The 12,612-nt window shown below is 44.4% G+C and overlaps 2 protein-coding genes across 2 annotated transcripts in view; one reads left to right on the top strand and one right to left on the bottom strand.

Moving 5' to 3' along the window:
- Nucleotides 1-1,249, top strand: part of boc (BOC cell adhesion associated, oncogene regulated) — a 23,575-nt gene extending 22,326 nt beyond the window's left edge. The window contains exons 16-18 of the mRNA XM_020600072.1: nt 211-299; nt 592-737; nt 900-1,249. Of these exons, the coding sequence (XP_020455728.1) occupies nt 211-299; nt 592-737; nt 900-1,060 (396 nt within the window). The 3' untranslated portion in view covers nt 1,061-1,249. The remainder of the gene's footprint in view (nt 1-210; nt 300-591; nt 738-899) is intronic.
- A 4,197-nt stretch (nt 1,250-5,446) lies between these two features.
- The window catches only part of usf3 (upstream transcription factor family member 3), a 10,000-nt gene continuing 2,834 nt past the window's right edge, over nt 5,447-12,612 (bottom strand). Inside the window, 4 exon segments of the mRNA XM_020599978.1 lie at nt 5,447-7,801; nt 8,589-10,243; nt 10,275-10,454; nt 10,456-12,607. Coding sequence (XP_020455634.1) covers nt 5,990-7,801; nt 8,589-10,243; nt 10,275-10,454; nt 10,456-12,607 — 5,799 coding nt within the window. The 3' untranslated portion in view covers nt 5,447-5,989.

Here is a 12,612-nt window from a genome sequence, read left to right as displayed (position 1 = left end):
CTGATACTAACAAAATATTATTGCATAGAAAATCCTTTGTATTCTAAATTTGTGTTGAAAATATGATTGATATGCTGTTGGGGAGCCATTGGTTGAGGTGGCACCGCAAATGGCCACCATCGGTTTAGTACCGAAAACAAATTCCTTGTGTGTAACATACTTGGCTAATAAAGGTCATTATCCTTATTCTTATCCTGTTGGGTTTTGCAGGAGGAGGTGGACTGTGATGCGGAGTGTGACACGTTGTTACCACAGTCAGCGTCAAACAGACATCTTCCTGTCTACCACTACTCCAACAGGTACATTTGCGGATTTAACACACACACACACACACACACACAGGAAACGGACAATCATGCAATTCGTTCTATCCATCAGGGAAAAGACTTTCTAAGATTTTCAATATTTAACTGACACTGAAAATTGACCTGATGGTTTAAATACACAAAAAAGAAGCCATAAAAAGCTTTTTATCACCTGGAACTTGGAGTAAATCTGATAATTTTGTTCATTAATCTGATATTTTGTAAACTGACACCAACAATAATCAGAAGTTGCAGCCATTAGTCATTCTTCTCTCATCATCTTTAGTGGTCCAGATCATCGTGAACATACTTCATGTCCTGATGACTCCACACTTCGGCTCCTCAACTCTTCCCATCAGCACATTAGTTCACAGGAACTGGGAGGTGATGGCAACTTCAGTGGTGGAATTGAAGCAGGACACATCAGTCAAAGTATGCGTAGTGTCCTTTGAAATCTACGCAAGACTGAAATATTCTAATCTTGGTTTTTCTTTTATCTTTTAAACCTTATAATCAGCTTCCTTCAAGCACTGCACATTAAACTAAATCAGCGTTAAAACCTCTGACCAGTTCTCTTTCACTCTCTCTGTGCAGAGCCAGCATCTTTCCCTCTTCTATCTCTAGACGATGGAGGGATCTTAAGCACCTCGGCATCAACAGCACAACCTAAAGACACAACAGTACAGGAAGTGAACATCCTCCCAACTGAAGTGTCACCTGATTACAAAAGAACAACCAACACAACAGATGCATAAGACTGTTAAACAGAAGAAAACGAGAAAATATTTATTTTTGTATCACAGATATTTATATATTTATGCTTTTGTACATAAGTGTCTGATTATACTGTATATAAGCTTTTTTCATATTGAAAAAACTCTTTATTCATACAGTGGCTACGGAAAGTATTCAGACCCCCTTAAATTTTTCACTCTTTGTTATATTGCAGCCATATGCTAAAATCATTTAAGTTCATTTTTTTCCTCAATGTACACACAGCACCCCATACTGACAGATAAACACAGAATTTTTGACATTTTTGCAGATTTATTAATGATGCAACAAGTTTTTCACTTAGCAAAAGGGTGCTTCTACTAAATACTGAGCAAAGGGTCTGAATACTTATGACCATGTGATATTTCAGTTTTTCTTTTTTAATAAATCTGCAAAAATGTCAAAAATTCTGTGTTTATCTGTCAGTATGGGGTGCTGTGTGTACATTGAGGAAAAAAATGAACTTAAATGATTTTAGCATATGGCTGCAATATAACAAAGAGTGAAAAATTTAAGGGGGTCTGAATACTTTCCATACCCACTGTACATCCCACACATAAATGCATCTTGGACAAAGGAGGCCCCACATGGTTATGCTGAGATGTCTGCATTTCCTGTGCAGGGAAATAATTTTCAGACATTATTCCTCATGTGAAGATGATCAGGGGCTTCCTTTCATTTCAGCACTTCATGCCTAGACCCTCATCACTCCTCACAACCTTCCTCCTAGAGCTTCATCCCAAATGTTTGGACCTTAAGTATTTAGCTTTATGTTCAACAGAAAAAAAAAACCATTCAAGCTACTTCGATGCTGTAATTATGAGGCGCTTCACCGCTGTTTAGCTGTTGCTGGATCACATTCTCAAGACATTTTGTATAGCAATAACACAAATGTATTATGCATTGTTCATTATTAACAAACTATTAACAAGTAAGGAACATAAATCATTCAATTTCAGTAGTATACAAGAGATTATATATTGTATAGTTATTTATTTTTATCACCGAATGGGAGAGATTCTGGAAACTACAGTTGATAAGCTGAACTTTATACTGCAACTACTTGCGTTTCCTTGTTTGCTGGATACCAAATGACAGTCAGGTGAGGGAGTCGTGACAGCGGTGTCAGTATTATTTGTCCTTCACAGGTCAGTGCATAAGTATTAGTCTTTACCAGAGACCTTTCCAATGAAGGAGATCCTGACTATACTGTACACCTCCTTTTGTAAGTGGAGCCATTTTGTGGTTGCACATGCTGGAGCACTATTGCATGTAAATAAAATTGAACTGAAATTGATCAGTGTTTGATGCATCGTTTCTTGAGACAACTGTATGGTGTGTTCAGTTTGCACACAACTCTGCAGCCATTCTTAACACTGTGATTGAATGTTATTGTGTGTGGATGCTGAGTCAGTCATTTTCTTTTATAATATAATTTTGTATGTATGAAAAACAACAACAAACAGCTGAATAATCTTTTTAGATGACCGTGCCCTTGTTAAGTGGTGTTGGGGCAGTGCTTCAGTTTACAGAAGTGCTTTAGCCTGACTTGTCCATAGCTAATTGGGAACAGCCTGCTCATAAAGGTCAAGATCAACTTTTAACATTGTTAACGTGTACTTTACGGGTTAATAATATGTCAAAATTGTTACGCAATAATGACACACAATGTGCAAACAACTCTGCCTTTTTGGCTTTCCATACCTAATGTGCCTCATTCTTGTCTCGTGGTTTTTCCACATTCAATCTGTCAAGGACAAAAAAGCACAATACAGTGAATCAACTTCTTAAATGAAAAGAAAAAATTATTATTCCTGAACCACAAAATGGACAAATTCACTAGTTAGTCTTGGATGAGCTCTAACCTTTGACCCTAGGACCTCTGACCCCTCTGACCCCTTCCCACCAACCTGTTTGCAAGTAAAAGCCCCCAAAGCAAACTCAAAGATAAAAGAATAAACAAATTTAAAACACTGCATTAATAATGTAATGAATCCCACCTGGAAAAAAGTTACCAACTCTTAAGTTAAAATGATATCAACCATTGCAAATGTTATCAAACTGAATTTCAGTCAGAGAGAGAAACATGGAAAACTATCATTAGAAGACCATACGGTAAATCAACACAAATTGCTACTATACTGTGAGTCTGCAAAATATAAATGGACTGTCAAGCAATGAGCTGAATGTCTGAATGAGATCAACATCTTGAGAGGGATTTCTAACTATTACTGCCTCTAGGAGCAGTAATAATGGTAATAAGTGGTAGTAATGGTAGTAATAATAGTGGTTACTATAGCCTAGATGGTGGGACATTATGTTCATGCTGCTGTCTGTGACTCTGCAACAGACCTGCTCTTGAACACAGTAAGTCTAGAACAATTCAAAGCAAAAATGCTATACTTATAGAGTAGATGGTCTGATAGGAATTTGCATAAATGTGCATTTTAATGTTCAAATCACATTAACTCATGCTCCTTTCACCTATTTGAGTAACGTTAGCTATTACACTCCATGATCCTTCATCAACTCTCACCAGTGCACATTTTAAATGCACATTTTACACAGATAAGATTCATTAAAGGGCTATATCATTCTTCATTCAGGTTTCTCAGTATATGATGCAATGGGAGTTTTAATGACAACTGTGTTTTATTAAAGCGAGTACATTGTGTTTTGTCATTTTTGTGTGTTTTGATTGTTTTTTTGTGTTGGTTTTTGTTTTTGGGAAGTGTTGAAAATAGCAAGCTGACAACAGAGAAAGGTATCTTTATCTACTAGCTTTAAAAAACATTTCACTACATTACAAAACACAAGATATTTTCTTAAAAAGAAGGGGATCTCGTATCTTCTCTAACCTCCTACCGGATCTTGTATCTTCTCTGTCCTCTCTAACCTCCTTCCTAACCTCTACCACAGGTAACCCTCTGCTTTCTTCATCACGCCTTTCTCTCTTCTGCCGTGTTTCCAGCTTGCTGTTTCAGGAGGACACCATCACGAAGCCACGGCGTCTATCTTTATCTTAGCCCTATAGTCAGTGTCTTATATTACCTGTCGGAAAAGCAAATCTTCTTCAATCTTTTCTGTTTTCAGCTACCGATTGTGGGGAGGATACTATCTCCCCCTGACCCTTCATGATGTACTTCACTAGACAAATAGCATTAAGGGTCTTAGACCCACGGAGCATGTGTGCATGTATGTGGATCTATGTACCAGCTTATTGCCCAGCTTGCTGGTTTCATGTTCTGTGTGTACATTTACTGCATCATCTTAGTCTTACTGTCATCATCTTCCCTCCGGCTCCCCTGCATGTCGTACTCCTGTTCCAGTGGCTCTGAGGCGGTCAGATGCTGCAGCTCAGGACGTTTCATCCATTCATGATACCTGAAGAGTGTAAACAGGTGGATAAGAGACATCAAACTGTCAAAGGAGCAAAAGCTTGTATTGACAGCTGGGCCAGATGTGTCCCTGTCCCAAGTTATTTCTTCACCTTGTGCCAGCATGGACAAAAAGCTTTCAAATGCTCCATGACAAATGAGACCGTATGATTTGATCGAAAGCTCCAGAAAAGCTGCTAAGTGGAACTTGCGATGAGATTGTTTTCTCAACATTATTATTAGTTGCAGACTTATTTAGAAGTCAAAATAAAACCCATCTGCCATGTTTAAGTATTGATAGTAAAGAAATGACATTTAAACTCTCATCACTAAAGATATCAGCAGAGGAAAATAAAAGAAAAAGTGACAGGCTTCTCATGTGTAAGAAGACTGATCAGGTGTTAATGTACTGTATATTACCTGGCCATGTGGTTTTCATTGTAAGGAACCAACACCACTTTGTGTCCCTCCAGTAGAGTGTTCTCATTTATCTTCATGGTGCCAAACCAGACACAAACACCAACAGGACAGATTAAAACAATAAACTAAATTCAACCCTTGTATATCTCATTTACATATTCTAACAGTTTTACTGTGAACAATAATTTGCTGTGTAATTTGCCTCTACAGATGTGGCAATTTCAGTTTAAAATCCACTCTTGTTGGAATGAAGATAACACTCCTACCACTTTCATTATTTCTTCCACTTCTGGAGTTTGAAACAAATCTCAAAGACAGAAAAAAGATATAAGGGTAGTTTGCGATTTCCTGGAAGAGGCCCTTGTAAACAAATTTGAGTTCTTACTTTTTTCCTCACAATTCTGATTTTAAATTCAGAATTCTTTTTTCCTCAGAATTATGAGTTTAAAGCTGACTTTAAAAAGAAGTCTGAATTCTGCCTGAACACTTTTTCAGTTGCACCAATCTTCTTCCATATATTCAAGTACTACCTAGTGGCACGAGTACATTAAGAAACACACGAACGCAGCTCTCCAGTTGGCAGCAAATAAAAAAAGTTCTCCTTATAAACTTTAATCAATTTTGTATTTACAACTAGATACATAATCTAACAATTCTGATATGAAACATTGGTATTTACAAAATAGCTCTTGGAAAACTGATTTGGTACAGTACAACCTGATATAAGTTAGTAAATTACATTGGTAGGTAACTGTATGTTTCTTAATGATCCAGAATACATTGAATTCAAGTTCTAAACCAAAATTTGTTTTATAACCAATCAGTTTAACAAACAAACAAACAAAAAAGGCTTGAAAAAGGACCGTATTTCCATTTCCCCCGTTAAATCATATTACAATCTATAACTGACATCATACATACGCCAAAATGTGATAAAAATTGTGTCAACACCAACAACAGGAGTAAGTGTTGGTTAAATCATCTTAGAGACAGTTCATCAAGTGCTCTTCCAATATTTTCTGAACTGGAACATTAAAAAGAGGAACGCAAGTTCAAACAGAAAATTAAACTTTTCACTTGGAACACCAGTTCTAACTGCAGCAGGAGCTCTCCTTACACAGCAGAGCTGCCGTCGTGGCCCAGAATGTGGCTGATGTTGTGGGCAGGACGATTTGGCTGCTTGCCTGACTCGGCAGACGAGGTGTTGGAGAGCGACAGCAGGGGAGACATGGGCATGGCTGAGCCGTCAGTGGGCATGCCTGTGGCAATCTCGGGGAACAGGGAGGTGAGGCTGAAGTTAGATATGTGAGGGGTGATTCCAGACGAGTTGGCAATGGGCATAGGGGGCATTTCTGGGAGCAAGGGGAAGCTGGCCTGGCCAAAACCTACAGGGCGAGGTGGGGAAAGTATTGACCCGAAGCGATTGTTGAGTGGAGGAGCACTGCCCTTGTCAGCACTTGTGCTGGTAAACATCTGGTTGGGAAAGTATTGGAGGGTGACATCGCTGGGAAGGCTGGGATGGGCTGCTGGAGAATAGGAAGGATAGAAGGAGGGTAAAGTGTTCTGGGCCTCCACAGGCAGAAGGGAGGGTGTACGGGAGGCACTGGGCTGGCTGACTGGAGGGATGAATGTGGAGTTAGTATTGATGGGAGGTGGAGGATTCATCCCTCCATCAGGAATAAAGGGGAAACCAAAGTTCTGTGTTATGTGTTGGTCAGAAACAAGGTTGTTTTCGCTAGGGACCTGAGCACTATCTGCCATAAAGCGAACAATAGTGCTGCGCCGCGCCTCTCCTCCAGACTGCGGTCGGCTCAGCAGCACCCCTCCTCCAGAGGGCAGAGGCAGGTGGCCCTCAGGCTCAAAGGGGTTACTTGGTCTTAGAGCACCTGATCGAGTGCGGTCACCAGGTCTCAGCTTGGTGGGCTGAGTATCTCGTGTGATGTGGCGAGAGTGCTGGCTAATAGCAGCGGGTGGTCTGGAGGGGGCCGAGGAGCGGCCGGGCTCAGAGCTGCTGTGTGGGGTTGGAGGGTGGGGGAGACCTGCTTGTACACCTGGGCCTCCATGCATGTTACTGCTGACCTGAGAAATATGGCCCTTGTTTCCCTCTCCAAGTCTCATAGCTGGAGCCTTCTGTGTCTGAGGCACACTGGGGCTGGAGGCCTTGGCCTGTAAATCTCCAGAAGAGCTTCCAGGCACACAGCTGTACTCCATGCTGACAGGGGGACAGCACTGCACTGCTCGCTGGTGGTTGCTCTGGTCAGGAAGGTGAGTGGACAGGAGGCTTTGCATGAAACTCTGGTGACAACCTTCCTGCTCCCGGGGCATTGCTGGCACCTGTACTCCCTGTGACCCAGGATGAGTGCCATTGTACCCGCCACGGTTCCTGCCATCTGTGGGAGGGCCAACACCCATCCTGAAGCCTCCCTGCTGCTGCCCCTGAGGTCCTCTCTGAGATGGAGGCACTGACTTGGGTGTCATGTCACTCCCACGAGACACCTGAGCCTCAAAACCACCAAGCTGATGTGCTCCTCCTCCACTCATGGCCTTGAAGGGTGGACACTCTGAGACCCGCTGAACATCAGCAGACCCTGGATGATCTGAAGGCAGGCGGGTCTGTGGGTTGTGTGCAATGTTGGCCTTCCCTCGTGATGTGTCCAGGTAACCATGGAGTTCTAGCTGCTCCTGTGTGGCACCACAGCCAGGCTGAAGGTGAAGGCCCATGCGCTGCTGCTGTTCACCGCTAGTGGAGCTTTTACCAATGAGTGCCTCTGCAGAGTAGTTGGAAACACGGTGGCGTTCTTGCCGCGACGATGTGCAGGCCAGGTCAGATGACCGGGACACAGGATTGCTGGGAGGAGAGATGAGCTGCTCCTCCAGGGTTCTAGAGCTCATCATCCTCTGCATAGTGTTATGGTCCTGACCAGGCTGAGGGAGAGTAAGCAAAACTGGTTATTTTCAAACACATCTTTTTAATAAGTCAGTTGTTCAGTACTACATATCTCTGCTTTTAGTTTGGTTACTGTACAACAATGAAGTCACATGTTATGTAGTCATCCAACTGTGAGTGATGCTACACTCACCCAAAAGAACAAATTAAACACTCTCCTGACAGTTCCCAGACATTTATAGACACAGCATCAATTAAAAAGACTAACTACTGGCAAGATATTAAAATAATTTAACTACTTTTCCATTGAAACTGTGTCTTAACAGTGGATAAGGAGGCAGGGCTGCTCTTTCACTGAGGCCCAGGACAAAAAAAGCTTCTAGACAAGCATTTTGTTTTTAGCATTATTATTGAAATTTTTTCCTGTGGCAGAGAAAATGTATTTTGTTGTGGTGAATTGCTAAAGCTAAGTCTATGCAACCTGTGTGACACTTATTTTTAACATTATCAAACTGGTTGGAGATATTTACCCAGTGTGTACTCCCCCTGCCCCCACATATGAAATAATATAAACACTAAAAATAGTCCATTATTTAGTAAAGTATTTGAAACATGCACCCTGAGAAAATCATGCTAGTGTTTGCATATGAGTTTTGTACAGAATGGCTGATATGGTTTAAATGTAATATTCAAATTAAATGATCATCAGATCTGTAATCACTGATCTTCATTTTGACTATTTGGTTTTAAAATGACTTTATCAACAATATATTTAGCACTAAAATAACCATTAAATATAAAATAACTGCATGTGAAACTGCCAACCTTAAGGTGTTCCTGCTGGGCCAGGTGGTTGCTGTGGTGGGCCCTGGATCCGGCTGCCTGAGCTTCACATCTTTTCTCCTGGTGTCTAAACTGCTGCTGCTGTATCTGCTGCTGTAAATGCTGCTGGTGCCTGGAGTGGGAGCTCTGCTGCTGCTGCATCTGTTGCTGCTGCTGCTGCTGTTGGTGTTGATGCTGTGCCTGGGGTTGCTGTTGATGTGTCTGCTGTTGGTGCTGTTGGGGATGAGGCTGTTGGTGTTGTGTTGGCTGTTGATGCTGTTGTGATTGTTGGTGTGACTGCTGTGGATGCTGCTGGGTCTGCTGTTGATGTGGTTGCTGTTGTTGTTGATGTGAGTGCTGCTGCTGAACTCCAGATTTTTCCAGGTGATGCTGCTTTTGTTGCAGCCCAACCGGTGAACCGGTCTGACTGCCTCTGACAAGTCCCCGCTTCTTCTGGACATGCTGCTGCTCTTGTTGCTGCTGTTGAAGCGCCCTCTGGTGTAATGAGTGGCGCTGCGCAGGGTCAGGCTGTGTCAGGTGGTGTTGTAAATGATACAGATGCTGTCTCTGTTGCTCTTGCTGCTGCTGTTTCATGTAAAGGTTCCCACCCATATGCTGCCCTGGCTGGGTTAACGCATGCTGTGGATGACCCTGGGACAGATGGAGCACCTCTGGCTGGTTCTGCTCTGGGGGTCCTTGAGGAAGGCAGTGGCCATCTGTGGGCCGTACTACTGGGCTTATGAAAGAGTTTGTGGAGAAAACGGGGCCTCCCCCTTCTGAGGTTATTCTAGCCAGGACAGCAGAGGAGGTTGGTGGCAGCTGCCCCACCATCATCTGGCTGTGATCTGATGCTTTCACGTCCATATGGCTAACAGCAGTCGTTGGTGGAGGGCAAGGCTTAGGTCGTTTTCCAGTGTTCAACATCACCTCCTCTGGTGCCTGCCGCTTGGAGATGATTTTCACTTGTCGCTCACCTACACCAACCCCAGGCTGAGCCCTCATTAAAGCAGTCTTTAAGGGGGTGTACTCATTTGGCTGGGTTGCACCTGAGCAGGGTGACAGGGTGTTGTTTGAGGGTTGGGATATATGGCCTGAGGTCCCTACAGGTGAGGGCATTGAGGGCTGGTGGCCAGCCAGACTGGGAGAGCCAGGGTAGGGCTGCTGACTTGAGCTGGGCCTGATCAGGTTATTGACACTGAGGCTTTCCACAGTGCCACTCTGAGACGAGCTCTGAGTCTGGACCTGGGGAAGAGTCTGAGACTGAGGATATGAGATGTTTTGTGGATGTCTGTTTCCACTGGGCCCACTGACAGATCTCTCCCCAGCCTGTCCTCTGAGAGACACCCGGACAGTAGGTTTAACTGTTATTGTGTCTGTGGGCTTAGTCACTTTAGCCTGCTGCCCAGCTGAAACTCTTTCTTTACTGCTAGATACTGGTGGGGTTTGGGGGGGCTCCCATGTCGCGGTGGTGTTGTTTGTTGAAGCAGTGTTGTCCTCAGGGCAGCCTCCACCCCTCTTTCCAGGGCTTTCCTGTTCTAGCATGGCCAAGGCCAGCATCTCTGCTTGCTCAGATGTGAATGTAAATGTTCCAAAGGAGCCAGATGAAGCACTAATACTGTGGCCCTGGGGAAGCATGGATGCCACAGAGAACCCTCTGCCTCCCCCAACCCCTCACAGAGAACCCTCTGCCTCCCCCAACCACTGTAGACATAGGTGAATCTGTCTGTCTGCTAGATGTTGTTGGATGCTCCATAGTTTGATTGTCAAGGTTAGTGTACACCTGCTGAGATAGAGGAAAGTCTTTTCTGGAGGGAATGTCAGAAGAAGCTGCCAACAAGCCCTCTTTCTCTGCTTCTGTGGACGGTTTCTCATCCTGCCTCCCTGTCTGTTCTAGTAGGTTGAGGTTGTTTGACTTCAGCAGTATGTAAGGGGGACGGTTTGGACATGTTTATGTCAGTCTGCTGTGTTGTAGTTCTACTGGCAGTGACCCTTTTTATACATTCTGAACTTGTTGCAGGGGCTGTAACAGCACTCTGGGCTGAAGAAAATGTTGATGCAGGTGAGGAGAGTGCCACAGTTGTAGATACAGACGATGAAGTGGTGGGCTGAGACTCTGGTTTATTACAGGGCAGGGAAGCTTGGGTATTTGATCCCTGGGGATGAAATACTGAAGTTGTTTGAGTAGCCTGACTTAAAGATTCTGGTGCAGTTGCTGAGATACTGCTGGTGCAGACTGGAGTCAAACATGCAGGAGAAACAGTGGTTGATGTGTACTGAGCCTTTGCAGAATTAACTGGAGATGTGCCAAGTCTAGAAATAGCAGTGGCAGCAGCTAACTTAATTTGTGTCACGCTAGTTGCTGTACTGGTGGTTGTTTGTTTAACCTCTGAAATTGAAAGTTTGGTTACAGTTGAGCTGTCACCAGAAACTACAGCTGGTTTAATCTCAGTTGCCACAGCTGTACTAACTAAGGGCTTCACCAATGCAGCACTGACAGTTGTAACTACTGTTGCCATATCAGCAGTGTTAGTATGACTACTATCACTCTTAGATGCATTGACAAAGCTTTTGCTCTGTAGACGGGCTTGACTAAACACAGGTGGCTCACTAAATGAACTACACAAAATAATTTTCTGTGTGTTTTGTGTAGAAGTTACACCTCCTAAGGATTCACTGCTATCTGTAGTTGTGACAGCTGTGGTACAAGTGAGGGGATGGTCTGTGATCTTTATGGCTGAAGACTGTAAAACTTCAGATAATGACTGACTCTCTCCTGCGGCAACCATGGGAGCGGTCAAAACTATAGCACCAGCCTGTGCCTCACTGAGCTCTTTGTTCATGGCAAGCTTAGTTTTTTTAGTTGTTGCTCTCCTTGTATTCAGAGCTATGCGAAGCTTCTTTCTTGAGGGCTTAGAAGCATTAATCACCAGCCCCGATATAACTGGACTCAAGCAAGGGACCTGTAGCTGCTGGGCTGGTAGAGCAAATGTGGTTCCAGGGACTGGTACTGGAGCACTAAGCTGCTGTTGCTGCTTTTGCTGGACTACTGACAATGGAGCAGCTGGTGGATGACCACTGTTCTGGCTAGAAATGGAAAGCCGAAGGCCCTGAGAGATGCTCTGGTTCAGACTGCTGAGGGCCCCTAAACTGTTGAGGGCCACATTAGTAGTTGGTTCCTCTGTGGTGGTGGGCTGGACCAGCTGGAGTGTATTCTGTCCACTTTGGGAACTGGCTTTGTCAGAGGTCTTCATGGGCTGCAATGCAAACACTTGGCCATTCACAGTGATAGTTTGTGGGGCTGGAGGAACTGGTGGGGAAGGGGATGCTCGGGTGACCGGGCAGGAACCGTTTACTGGAGGCTGAACAGGGCGTGGGAGAATGTGCACCAGCTGCTTTCCCCCAACACTCTGCAAGGAAGTGACAGACACTGAACTGCTGCTTGTGGGTATTTGAGTGGACACAGCAGGCACTGCAGCAGGTACCATGCCAATCTGAGGATTCTGAGGGACAGGTGTGGCATGATTGGGGGCCTGGATGATTACAATATGTTGACACTGTGTCCTTTTGGTTGTTTTTTTCCTTACAACTGACTGGGCTTTGCAGGCACTAGCCTGCTGTAGGATGACTACACTTGGGTTGTTAGTGTTCTGTGGTGCCTTCACACTTGGGACTGTTGCTCCAGTTGGGTTGACCTGCAGCACCTGCATGGTATGCAGGAGGGGCAGCACAGCTCCCTCAGGTTGGGACACTGGCTGAGGGAGAGACTGAGGCTGAGGAATGAGGGCTGTTGGCGTATGGGGAACCAATGACGCTGGCTGAAGTATAGCAGGCTGGGGCTGCGTCACAACAGCAGGGTGGGCCACCACAGCTGGCTGGGGGAGAACAGCACACTGAGGCTGGGGGGCTAGGACAGGCTGAGTTGGTACCGGGTTCAGAATTGCAGGCTGTTGCTGGGGTGGTCTCTGGAGGGGCTTCGCTTGAATGTGGGCTGTAATGTGTGGTTGCATCTGAATTTGGATGGGCTGAA

The sequence above is a fragment of the Monopterus albus genome, unplaced genomic scaffold (assembly GCF_001952655.1).
Source record: "Monopterus albus unplaced genomic scaffold, M_albus_1.0 scaffold44.1, whole genome shotgun sequence".
Classification (NCBI taxonomy): domain Eukaryota; kingdom Metazoa; phylum Chordata; class Actinopteri; order Synbranchiformes; family Synbranchidae; genus Monopterus; species Monopterus albus.
The sequence above is the reverse complement of the archived record's forward strand: the minus strand, read 5'-3'. Positions and strand labels throughout refer to the sequence as shown.